This window comes from Oratosquilla oratoria, chromosome 12 (assembly GCF_046742065.1).
Source record: "Oratosquilla oratoria isolate Oo_2021 chromosome 12, ASM4674206v1, whole genome shotgun sequence".
In the NCBI taxonomy this organism is placed as follows: domain Eukaryota; kingdom Metazoa; phylum Arthropoda; class Malacostraca; order Stomatopoda; family Squillidae; genus Oratosquilla; species Oratosquilla oratoria.
Genome location: NC_134788.1, coordinates 53,504,049 through 53,517,754, shown reverse-complemented (window position 1 = coordinate 53,517,754; position 13,706 = coordinate 53,504,049). Strand labels below are relative to the sequence as shown.

General features: G+C 36.8%; 1 protein-coding gene across 2 annotated transcripts; it reads right to left on the bottom strand.

Annotated features, from left to right (window-relative positions):
• Window positions 1-1,219: 1,219 nt before the first annotated feature.
• LOC143031772 (uncharacterized) lies at window positions 1,220-13,706 on the bottom strand. 2 transcript variants are annotated; one of them, XM_076196028.1, is made up of 2 exons: window positions 13,504-13,706; window positions 1,220-4,962 (listed from the first exon to the last, which is right to left on the bottom strand). In XM_076196028.1, the coding sequence occupies exon 2, from the start codon at window positions 4,483-4,485 to the stop codon at window positions 3,211-3,213; it is 1,275 nt and encodes a 424-aa protein (XP_076052143.1). In that variant the 5' UTR covers window positions 4,486-4,962; window positions 13,504-13,706; the 3' UTR covers window positions 1,220-3,210. The 2 variants fall into 2 exon arrangements, with proteins under 2 accessions (XP_076052143.1, XP_076052144.1); XM_076196029.1 differs by having other exon boundaries at window positions 13,537-13,706.

Sequence of the window (13,706 nt, the reverse complement as noted above, 5' to 3'; positions counted from 1 at the left end):
TTTCCACCGAGATAAGCAGTACTACCGGCAGGATACTAGTAATGGACAGGCTGTCAGTTATGGTCTGTGGTAATGCTGACAGCTCCCACAGACTGAAGCCTGTTGTTGTTAGTAAGAGTGATAAACCAAGGGCACTTAAGGAAAAAATGCGCAAAGTACCTGTAGTGACTATTGTTTTTATTTGTTTTGCAACGACTGATTTTGTATTTCAAGAGTCCTTTGTGTGACAATGACAGAGCTGACAAAAATATTCACTATGTATGGCAGGAACGGGAGGAATGGAGGTAAATTGTAGATTGAGAGAAGCAAGTAAATGTCATGGAAGATTAAAAAGTGGTATGAGAAATAGGCAACTGGGAATGGATGCAAAGAGGAGAATGTATGAAGGGATGATTGTGTTGATGGCATTGTATGGGGCACAGGCTTGGAATTTAAGAGAAGCAGAGAGGAAAATTTTAAATGTGTTTGAGATGGAATGTCTGAGAAGTATAGTAAGGGTTACAAGGTTGGATAGAGTGAAAAACGAGGAGGTGAGGAGGAGAGCAGGAGTGGAAAAGGAGATGGCAGATATGGCTGATGAAATGTTACTGGGATGGCTCGGACACATGGAAAGAACGAGTGGTGAAAGACTAGTATAAGAGGTGTGGAAGGCAGAGGTGGGGGGGAATGAACTTGAGGGGACGACCATCAAGAGGGGAATGTCTGTTGAGCAAGGAAGGTAGAAGGCAGAAAATAGGTTTGATTGGAGAATGTGTATGGGTGATATTGTTATGTAAGGAAGAGAGGGATGGGGGGTTCTTCTGTGTGAATGATATTTTGATGCAGCCTGAAGGGATTTTTCCTCTTCTCCTTTCCTGCTTGAGGGGATGGAGAGGGGGGTTCACCAATTAAGTGAAACGGCCTTGCTGTGGATACACTGTGTCCTGCTGCATTGCGTTTGACCCAGGGCAGTTGGCAGGATGCAGGGATGACCCATCATCCATGAAGAGCTGAGATGGGATGGTTGGAAAAGGCGGAGTCAAATGGGCAGTGAATAGGTATGTGCCTCTGACTTACCTACCTCCCTTATAAGGAGGGAAAAGCTCTTGGTATATTATTTATCTGATTAGTGGTATGAAATGAAGTAAAAAAGATAACACTAATGACTGATTACCTTTATTTAAATTCCTAAAATCGCAAATAACTATATACATGATAAAAAAAAAAGCCCATTACCAATTATCAGCATTAGTTCTAGCTTCCCCTTATTTCTTCTCTCTTTGGCATTCACCCACTCTTTGTACACATTATCTAAAGTGATTGAATTCCCATACAATTGGTAGCTTTTCATTCTCATAAGCATATCCAAATGACATTCCCCTAATTGGTTCCAAGTTTGTTCTTTATTTTATTCATTTGGGTAAAACCTCGCTCATAGTCTGCATGAGACACAAGGAAGGTTCGTCCAATATCCATCAACATTGCCAAGTCACATATCTGTTCATTCTGAAGAGCAAATACCACCATTTGTGTAAAATCTCATATCATTTTGGATTTAATTTTTTTGTGCACAGAAAATTTGAAATCATTAAACTGACTAATTAATCATTTCTGTAGTATCAGCCAAAAAAAATTATGATATTCAAGACAAAGGGCATTAACATGTTCACTACCAAATGAAAAACCATAATGTGAAATACAGGAGATATCAAACACTGACCATCCTCTGGGCAGTTTGTTTTTGCAGCACACCATTTGCTTCCTTTGAATTTGACATGTCGCCTTCTTTTGTTTTCCTTTGTTTACCTTTCAATGAAATTCAACTAGAAAGTCGGGACGGTCCTTTGCAACAGCTCCCTTTTCTCTTATCATAATTTTTAACGTCGAATCTTTCCTTTGGCTTTGATTCAGTGTTGTGCTTATTTGAATTTCTAACTAAGCAAAGCTCTTTTAGTAGCCGTATTTTCATAATCATCTTTTTTGCTCATGCTGTGTGAGGGCGAACGAGGAACTATGTTCTCTCGGCCCTTAAAAGTATTACCAGTTCGGGTGCTACTAGATTTCCTGGGGTTTGAATCAAACACGGAAAATAATTAAGGGATTTAAAAGAGTTATGAATACATATTAAACCATCAAAAGTGTACAATGGAATGCTGATGAAAGGAACATCTGATACGAGATGCTCAGCACTTTGAACCTCCGTATCGTAACGATGGAGTAGCAATGTTTGGGTACGTATGGACGAACCGTTCCGGCCCACTCAGACGATTTTCCTGAGAACAGCGAAGACGAGAAGACTTGACGTCGAGTAGCCTGCGACTGGAGTAATTAAGACTTGGGATTAGCGTGGCAGGGGGTAGTCTTCGCAGGACGTCTTCTGATCAAGTTCTGATTCGTCGTTGGGGGAGGAGGGGTACATTCTTCTCGGGCTTTGAAGCTCGAGGCAGACTAGCTCGTTGAATTGGTGAGCAAACAAGCCGATTTGTCGAGGTGGGGAGCCAAACGACTATCAGTGCAGCCACAATGAATTGAGTTGTAGCCGGGGGAAGGGGGATGGGCCTTTACATGCTGTTATTCTTGAAGAGTAGGGCTTAGTAGGAAACTCTACCATTCTTTTTTTTTTCTTTACTAAACAGAATTTGATACATACAAAAAATATTGTGTAAAATATTCAGAGTTATCAGGCCATTAAGCATATTTAATTTGAGGGAGTGAAATTGATAACATTCTTCTTTATTTAATTAATTTGAATGATTAAGTGCTGATGATAAATAACCGTTAAACACAATACAATCTTAAACCCACATGTGCAATTATGAAATTGTACACTTACATTTTAAAGGTCATTCACAGATTCTCAAGATCATATCTTTCTTTTGTTGTGAATTCATTATTATAAAATCATACAATTTATCTAGAACAATTCAATTTCATCCTGAAAGCCTTCTGTATGCACATTTTTTCTTTTGTGTACTAGTTGTAAAACATGTGTGCACACACACATGTGCATAAAACTTAGAGGGAACACTTTTCACTACACAGGTCACAATGGAATGGCTTCTCAACAGTTTTAGTAACCATGTGACATTTGAGAGACATCATTTGTAAGAAACCTGAATTACTCAGGTCACACTGGAAAGGCTACTCTCCTGTAGGGGTCATCATGTGATATTTGAGACAATTCTTTTGTGAGGAAGCTGCATCAAACTGTTCACATAGGAATGGCTTCTATCAAGTGTGGGTCCTTATATGCCTAGTAAGAGAACTCTTACGTAAGAAACCAGAATCGCACAGGTCACACTGAAAAGGATTCTCTCCTGTGTGGATCCTCATATGCTGTGTGAGAGAACCCTTATGTGAGAAAGCAGAATCACAAACGTCACACTGGAAAGATTTCTCTCCTGTGTGGGTCCTAATATGCGTTGTGAGAGAGCCCTTTTCTGGGAAAGCAGAATCACACAGGTCACACTGGAAAGGCTTCTCTCCAGTGTGGATCCTTATGTGCCTTGTAAGAACACTTTTCCTTGAGAAACAAGAATTGCACAGGTCACACTGAAAAGGCTTTTCTCCTGTGTGGGTCCTCCTATGCTGTCTGAGAGTACTTTTTTGTGAGAAAGCAGAATCACATATGTCACACTGGAAAGGCTTCTCTCCTGTGTGGGTCCTCATATGCTCTACAAGAGAACTTTTCCGTGAGACAGCAAAATCGCACAGGTCACACTGGAAAGGCTTCTCTCCTGTGTGGGTCCTCATATGTTTTGTGAGAGAACCCTTTTCTGAGAAAGCATAACCACACAGGTCACACTGGAAAGGCTTCTTTCCAGTGTGGGTCCTTTTATGCATTCTAAGAGTACTCCTATGTGAGAAACCAGAATCACACAGGTTACAATGAAAAGGCTTCTCTCCTGTGTGGGTCCTCATATGCTGTTTGAGATAACGTTTTTGTGAGAAAGCAGAATCACAAAGGTCACACTGGAAAGGCTTCTCTCCTGTGTGGGTCCTCATATGCTGTGTGAGATCACTCTTTTGTGAGAAAGCAGAATCACAAAGGTCACACTGGAAAGGCTTCTCTCCTGTGTGGGTTCTCATATGATTTTTGAGAGAAACTTTTTGTGAGAAAGTAGAATCACACAAGTTACACTGGAAAGGCTTCTCTCCAGTGTGGGTCCTCATATGCATTGTAAGAATACTCTTATGTGAGAAACCAGAATTGCACAGGTCACACTGAAAAGGCTTTTCTCCTGTGTGGGTCCTTATATGCTGTGTAAGACAATTTTTTCGTGAGAAAGCAGAATCACAAAAGTCACACTGGAAAGGTTTCTCTCCTGTGTGGGTCCTTATATGATTTGTGAGAGAACCCTTTTGTGAGAAAGTAGAATCACAAAGGTCACATTGGAAAGGCTTCTCTCTTATGTGGATCATTATGTGATCTTTCAGCTGATTCTTTTGTGACAAAGCTTTATTGCACAGGCTATATTGGAATGGCTTCTCTCTAATGTGGGTCATTATATGAAATTTGAGGTTATTCTTTCATGAGAAAACTCCATTGTACTGGTTGCACTGGATACACCTCTCCTGTGTGGGTCTTCCTATGCTGTGTGAGATTACCCCTTTCTGAGAAAGCATAATTACACACGTCACACTGGAAAGGCTTTTCTCCTGTTAGGGTCCTCATATGCTTTCCAAGACCATCTTTTTTTGAGAAAGCAGAATCTCAAAGCTCACAGTGGATTGACTTTCTCCTGAGTGGGTCACCACATGTTTTTAGGTGACTTTTGTGCCATTTGAGATCACCCTTTTGTGAGAAAGTAGAATCATACAGGTCACACTGGAAAGGATTCTCTCTTGTGTGGGTCATCATACAATATCTAAGATGACTCGTGACATACCTGTGCTGCAGATGTCATACTGGATCCATTTTATCATACATATATGAAATCTACAGATAGCTCTTCCAAAGAAATGGTGATAGTTATCCTCATCCTGGAAAAAAAAAATGTAATTATAAGACTGACATCTAACTCTGAAATTGTCTAATACACTGTAATCAGATTGTGGATGTTTTGTACACAAAACATTTCATACTCAAGTCCCTTTGTACCTAAACAGATTCTTTGTACTTCCCATCACCTGTGTAGAAACACTAACAGGGATGATGCTATGATATATTACATTCTACCCTGTCTGGGGTATTGGTGGCATGTTATTGTGGCAAAGTACCTAATACACTGTAATCAGATTGTGGATGTTTTGTACACAAAACATTTCATACTCAAGTCCCTTTGTACCTAAACAGATTCTTTGTACTTCCCATCACCTGTGTAGAAACACTAACAGGGTGAAACACAATGGCAAAAGCCGACAAGACTGTGAGAATCAACAACGTGTGAGATCGAAACCTTTATTGGTACGACGTTTCGCTTGTTACAGCTTTTACAGTTCCTGTACTTGAAAAAGCTGTAACAAGCGAAACATCGTACCAATAAAGGTTTCGATCTCACACGGTGTTGATTCTCACACTAACAGGGTGCTATGATATATTGCATTGTACTTGTACTTTTTTAGAAATGTACTGAAATTCATCCAAAATCTACATGCATACTCACTCCATTACGATCAGAATGACTCAAATTTTGTTGTAGCTTTTTCCTCGTGTCATGAGATGTGATGGGGAATGGCCCCAGCTGGCCAAAAAGGCATATTTTGTTTTAACTCAATAAAATTCCACATTTGGGCTTACAAGACCTGACTCTAAAAATGAACTACTCTAGAAAGATTTATTCAGTTCATCTCATTCATCTGACTTATAAAGTGATGCAAGTCACATCGTTTAAGATACACTGATAAGTGGTGTACCTGTTATTATTTAAGCAAAACATAATCAATAATATTGACCTGAGATATTGTAGAGGTGCTTTACATATTTTTTCTTGTCACATTCAGTAGAATACCTGTGTGGGTATCATGACATATTATTTGTCAGGTAGAAATTACTATATGTCAAATAATGGTCAATCATTGCACACCAGAAATTTTAGGGACAGACTACCCCACCTTTAATCTGTACATGCATGACATACCCACACCCCACACCTCAGAAATACAAATCTCTTCCTACTCAGATGAGATAATTACATGCACACACTGTAATACAGACAGAGCCAAAGAAATACAACAGCCATACCTCAACACATTCAACACCTGTTTCACCACAAATAGATTCAAAATAGCAACAACCAAATCCACAGCCACACTTCTCACCAACTGGATGGCAAAAAAAGATGGAAAAAAGAGAAGAAAAAAATGGTATATATAGAAATGAGTGAATAAGTAAAAATATGCAGGGAAGAAAAAAGAAATTAGGAAAAAGACACAATAGAAAAATGTAAGGATCAACCAAATATTCTATAGATATGTGAATAGTAAATTGAATAACAAGCATGAAATAGAGAAACTACCCCAAGGGAACATAGCATACACAGAAGATATAGAAATGGTTGAGGTTGTGAGTAAACATATCAAATTGGTTTTCACTAGAAAAAAAGTATGGCACTGGGATGAAGGGTGAGAAGAGAATTCCCTCCCTATGGCAGAAATAAGAGCAACACAACCTGGAATAAGGAATCAAATAACTAGCCTTGATGTCAGAAAATCACAGCCCAGATGAAATTGCAAACTGGATACTAAAGGAGTGTAAAGAAGAATTGGTAGGCAAAATATACAATATAATAGGTTGTTTGCTTAAGGAAGGAAAAATACCAGAAGACTGGAAAAAGGCCAACATCATACCAATATATAAAGGAGGTAACAAGGAAGACCCAACAAACTACAGACTGATTTCCCTTACAAGTACTGCAGCCAAAATTTGTGAAAAAATTATCAAAAATATGTGGGCAAAACATCTAGAAGAGAATAATATACTAAACCCGTGATATTTTGGATTCATACAGGAAAGATCACGTGCCACAAATCTGATCTGCTCATACTGAAGACTATTAGATATAATGCAGGAAAGGGACAGATGGGCTGAATATGCTTTCCTAGATCTACAAAAAGATTTTGATAAAGTGCCACATACTAAACTGAAAAACATTGGAGGGGTACAAGGTAAACTAATGGAATGGATGGAGAACTTCCTGCATGGAAGAAAAATAATAGTGCTCAGAGGTAAAAGGTTCTACTTGGGAAGAGATGATTAGTGGAGCTCCACAGTGTTCAGTACTGGTTCCAATAATGATTGCTATTATGTGAATGACATGGACAAGGGTGTCCACAGTTACACGAACTTCTTTACTAATGATGCAAAATTGTTGAGAAAAGTGAGCACTGAAATAGACTGAGTCACTGCAGAGAGATCTAAAACTTTGGGAATGGAGTCAGAAGTGGGAAGTGGACTTCAACATCAAGAAATGTAGTATAATGGAATTTGGAAAAAGTAAAAACAGGATATCAGGACAATATAAAACTGGTGAAAAGAATTTAAAGAAAGTGGGATTTGAAAAAGACCTGGGAGTAATCATCACAAAGGACATGTCCCCTGATAAACAGATAAACAAAATTGTCAGAGAAACCTACAACTTGGTGAGGTAAACAAAAGTGGCATTAACTTACTTGGACGAAGAAATGGTGAAGAAAATACTGGTCACACTGATAAGACCATGACCAGTACCAAAAACAATATAAGGAAAATTGAAAGAATCCAAAGAGCAACTACAAAGATGGCCCCCACACTTTCAGAACTGTCATACGAAAAGAGACTGTCAATACTAGAGTTACCGACCCTGGAATAAAGAAGAGAAAGAGGAGACTTGTTGACCATCTATAGAATCATGAGAGGTATGGAAGTCAGAGAGAGAAGACTTACTAAAATGGGATACAAGAAATATGACAGGACATGGAAAGAAACTCAAAAAAGACAGTTATAGAAGAGGCCTGAAAAAGAACAGGCTTCACCACAATGTGGTGGATGTATGGAACAAAATGGATGAAATGATAGTGTGTGTAAAAACCATACACAAATTTAAGAACAATTTAGATACTGCGAGATACAGAGGACACCATGAGCATCCTTTCCATTCCCGTAAGATACAACTAGGTAAATATATGTTTGTATATATATATAATTTGGTCTCTTATTTCCCTCTGTATTATTTTTATTTTCTTCATCATGGGTGAACTTTCTAGTTGTTTGTCCCTCCAGGGTTGTGAGCTTTCACTTGTAAAAACAGACCTGAAGTGTCTGATCATAACTTCTGCCATCTCTGTGTCGTCTATGTACTCTTTATCTCCTTCACGCAATTTTACTATATCATGCTTATCCTTTAGTTTGTCATTTACATATCTGTAAAAGAGTTTTGGTTGATCCTTACATTTGTCTATGATATCCCTTTCATATTATCTTTTTTCTTTCCTGCGTATGTTTACATATTCATTTTTAAGTTTTTCTAAAAATATGTTTGCCATTGGGATGTTTTCCTGTCTTTTTCCATTTTTTCCATGCTTTATCTCTCCTGGCTTTAGCCTCACTATATCTTTTGTTGAACCAACATTTTATATAAATTTCTTTTTGTTTCTTTTTTGGTACATATTTGTTAACTCCTCTTTATAATTTTCTTACATGGTCTATTTGTCATCCATATTTGTTTCCTCTTTAGAGAACCTATTCCAATTTGTATTTTGGAAAAATTTCCTTAGTTCTACAAAGTTTAGTTGTACATAAATATTCCTTCTCTATGTTTGTAATTTCTATGTTGTTCTGTTCTTTTAATTCAAACTCTATTGGTATATGGTCGCTTTTTCCAATTGGTGTTTTATACACCATTCTGTTCACAATATCTGGTTCAGAGGTTAATGCTAGGTCTAGTTTTGATTGTTCCTCATTGTTTCTATATCTAGTATTCTCCTTAACCCATTGTGTTAGAGTGTATTCGATGGTCATATCTAGTAGCATGTTGCTCCAGAGTTCATCTCCCCCCTTGACTGTCATTTCTTCCTAAATTATGTCTTTTGCATTAAAATCGCCCATGATTACTATGTTTTCACTCTCTTTCAGTGATTCGTTTAACACCTTTATTGTTTCTTCCAATAATTTGGAATGTTCACTATCTGGCCACGCATGGGTTTTTGGTGGTACATACACTACTACAAATTTTCTGCTTTTCATCTTTTTGTTAGCAATTTCATTCATAATTACTTCTGTATTTCCCTGACCTTCGATTATCTTCGTTACATTTAAACCTTTTTTGGTCAATATCATGACACCTCCTTGCTTATCAGTTCTGTTTTTTGCCCAGTGGTTATATAAACCATGTTTCACTATGCTTGTTAATATCGGTCCTTTCAGTTTGGTCTCTACTATGCCCATGATGTCAGGTTTTTCTGTTTCTAGATAGTCATTCAGTTCTTTGATTCCAGAGATCATACCATCGATGTTTGTGTATGCCACTTTTATTTTCGTATTTTCTTTTCTTTTTTGGTTTAGGTTTCCATTTTTTTTTTTTTTTATACCATTTTTTCAGTCTCAAATCCAGCACTCTCCCAAAAAAAAAAAAACTTGTTTTTTCCGTCTGTTTTCTTTTCATTTCTATCACTAGCTTCAATTCTGAGCACTTTGTCTTATATTTTTGAATTTCTCGCTATTTGCCAGTTTGACCGCTTTTGATAATACTTCCTCTGCCATCATTTGTGTTCTTAGTTTTATTTTTAGAGGTCTTTGGTGTTTTTCTTTTGAGTATACGTATTTGCCTATCCTGTGAATCTCGTAGATTTCTTTAGTGAGATTTTTATCTTCATCCTGTATTTCTTTCAGAATTTCTTTGACCAGTTCCTTCTCCTCCTATTCTTTTTGGTATCTATACATATCGTGCTTGTCCTCTATACCATGGACTGCAATGCACTTGCCTTTGTCACATGTGTCTCTCACCAAATTTTCCTTCTCTTTGATTTCTTTTATAACTGTTTCTTTTGTATTTTCTTCCATCTGCTCTTTAATTATTTTTCTAAATGATATTTCTTCATTTTCCTGTTCTTTCTTCCATTGATTCTCTATTTCAATGAGGTCTGTTTCTATAATTGATTCTCCTACTTTACCAGTCACTACTTGCAACTGTTCATTTACCTCCTTTTTTAGTTTGTCATTTTTATTTTTATCCTCATTTTTCAGTATTTCGTTTTCTCTCTTAAGACTTTCTATTTCACTCTTTAGGTCACTCAATTCTTTGATAGTTTGCTCATTGCTTTTTTGTAGTGTAATCAGTTCCTTTTGAACAGCCCGGTAGTTATATTTCAAGTGTATGATTTCTTCCATTAGTTTGCTTAATTTGTGATTTCTCAGTGCATTGCTATACCTACTTTCTCTATATATATCAAAACTTCTTCCTATTTTGCTTGCATTTCTTTGAAAACCTGAAAATACATTGTTTTCCCACCTTGTGTTTTTCTTTGGTGTATCCAAAATGCAGTGGTGCTTGGGTATCACACCTCTTGGGCTCTCAACTATACTCATTTCCAATCCTTTCTTCGTAGATTCTTTTGTTGTTTTTTCTTCACTGTGTTTGTGTGTGTGTGTGTATTTACCTAGTATTTTATGGGACGAGAGCTATGCTCGTAGTGACCCATTCTTGTATCTCTCTGCATCCAGTTTGTTCTTAAAATTTTGTATAGTTTTGGCACTCACTGTTTCCTCATTTAGTTTGTTCCATACATCAATCACTCTGTGTGGGAAGCTATTATTTTTCAAATCTCTTCTGTAACTGTCCTTCTTTAGCTTCTCATGTCCTCTTGTTTCTCTTCTGTCCCATTTCAATAAGTCATCTCTATCAAGAACTTTCATCGTTTTCATAATTCTGTAAATAGCAAACCACCTCTTTCTCTTCTCTGTTCCAGTAGTAATAGATGTGATTTATCTAATCTATGTTTGCATGTCAAATTTCTGTGTGTGTGTGTGTGTGCATATATATATATATATATATATATATATATATATATATATAATATATATATATATATACAGGTTATATATATATATATATATATATATATATATATATATATATACACACGCTGTATCTAAAGACAAAGAAATACAAAAGTCCCATGCACTTTCATGTAATTCACATCTTCAGGCAAGACACAAAAGTGGTGCAAGTGATTTTATACCACTTTTGTATCTCCCCTGAATATATGAATTACAGAAAAGCCCTTGCAAGTTTTGCTTCCTTTTCCTAGCAGTAACCAGCATATTATTGGATCATGTGACAGTTTCATTGTTTATCTGCATATTCACCTGGGACATAAACCCACTTCAGGAATTGGTGTTTTATCTCTTGTGCCAATTCTCAGAGTGGGTTTATGTCCTGGGCCAAAACATCCACAATGATGATATTACTGCAGTAAAGAGAATTGGAACCTTTGACACAAATTAGTCAAGTGAAACTGGAAAATCCAGACCCATACTGGTGTCACTCAATGGGAGACTAAAGGAAAAAATAATTTAAAAAGCATCAGAAAATATTTGTTTTGTAGCATTGGTAAATGGATGGAATGGGCTAAAAAAAAATATCTACAATAAATTCACAAAATATGAAATGCTTTGAGGAAATGTTACATAAAGAATGCAGAGCTCACAGCCAAAAATATAATTATAAAGAAAATATAAGAAAAACTAACCCACATTAATAGTTGCCAACCTAATCAGGTGAATAATGAAAGGTGGATTCACATACCGAATAATTTTTCAGCCTATTTCCAGTATGACTGCAAATAATGAAATATGCTTGGCTGAATGGAATTATATTCATTAACTCAAGTTAATGAGAGGGACTCATTAAATCAGGATTCTACTGTAGTACAATTTAAAGGAGACTTGATTAATTCTGGGCAAATTAGGAGACTAAATTTAATTTTGAGGGAAGTCTTAGTGGACACATCTGGTCAAGGTCAATTGAGGGGAGGACACAGAGGACACAAAACAGAGGCCTGACCTACACAATTTGGAAGTGATCTCAACATATAGACCATTGCTGCACGATGTCGAGGTTCATGTGATGTGCCTATGCCGCCATATTGGAGAAAAAACCACAAGCGAGAAGGAATTGTTGGAGAATTGTAGTTATGGTTAACATTGTGCAATCATATGCTGCTCAGAGCAAGGCATGGTGAAAAGAAATATTTCTATAGGATCCCCTCCATTCTAACCAACCAGGGAGAAAGATGTAACAAACTCAAATCCCCGAGACAAAGAGAATGGATCTCAACCCTGAGAAGAGATGGAAAGAAAGAATGAAATTGCAGTGATTATCTCTGGGGAAATCCTAAATTTTCAGGGAAGAACCATTTTGCCCATTTTTATCTAAATACCCATGTTCCTGGTTATCCCAATGTAAGGTTGATACATCAGGAATGAACCCCTTCAACATGGCTGCAATTTACATTTCTATAAAAGATGGGGCACCCCTATGTATGGAGCAATGGTTGTCAGGCCCCCATACATATTTTGCAGGTCATAAAATAGAGAACATAGTTCAAGATAAAATATGTAAACTTGCTTTACTTCTGATTTTTTTTTTTTTTTTCCCACTAGTACAAAGATGGGAAGCTGCATACAAACCTCCATATCTCTTCATTGCTAGGTTTTGGTTGGGTTAGGTCCTAGAATGTGCTGTACAAGGCAAATTCGTACAAGGGGCCAACAGCTAATCAAACAAGGCACATTTTTACTTAAGGTATGCAACTACTCTAGATTACTGCAGGAATTACAATTTAGAATCTGTGTTTTGGGATGCTACATATCTCTAAAACTTATATTCTTTGGATTGGTAATAATAATGTATATTACATTAATATATAATTTACAAACTATTGTTTAATTTTCCATTACTATATCACGTAGGTATCCACTTCTACAATTTTACCCAAAAAAGCTGGATCCCAACTAGAGTGGAGGGTTTAGTTAGGTTAGGTATCAGTTGGATTGGTAATTGAATATCTGCTGTCCTGGAATTACTCTGAACCAGTCCTAACACTTGACCAGAAAAAGGACACTCATATAATTAAATTAAATTGACCATTGACGGGTAGAAAAATTTAATAATCTTGTATTCTCTGACAGACTAGAAATATAAACAATGTATCAAACTCAAAGTCTGTTCTGACCTACGAATGCCATTTGAGGACCAGCATTTTTTTTATGGGGGGGGGGGGTGGATTAGAACAACTACTCACTGCCAAATAAGTGTGTAATCAAACTGGTGAATAATTGGGTTGAGATAAACAGTCTCCTCCCAGTCAATATTTGGATCAACAATTGGCCGTTCGTGGCTGTTCGTACGGTAAACTATCAAAGATCCTTTGTCTCGAAGGGAATATGCCTCTTGACATTTAAAAGTTAATTTTTCACTCTTACTTAAGACTTATGCTGTTTTATTCTGGTTGATGTCAGCTAAACAAAGAATTCAATACAACAACGACGAAGCTTTGTTACCTGATATTTTGAAATATATTACTATCCTTGCAATGACCACTTACCTGATCTGGTACTCACTCATACTGTTTTGGTACCTTTTAGTACTATTCTGTAGTTCCTGATGCATAATACAATGTTCCTTTAATATGATGGTGCTCGAATTTTGGTCTCAATCCTATATGTTACGAACATTTTGTATTATTCACAAACCGATGATAATGTTTATGTGTATTATGTGTACTGATTGGTATTACTTATGACTGTT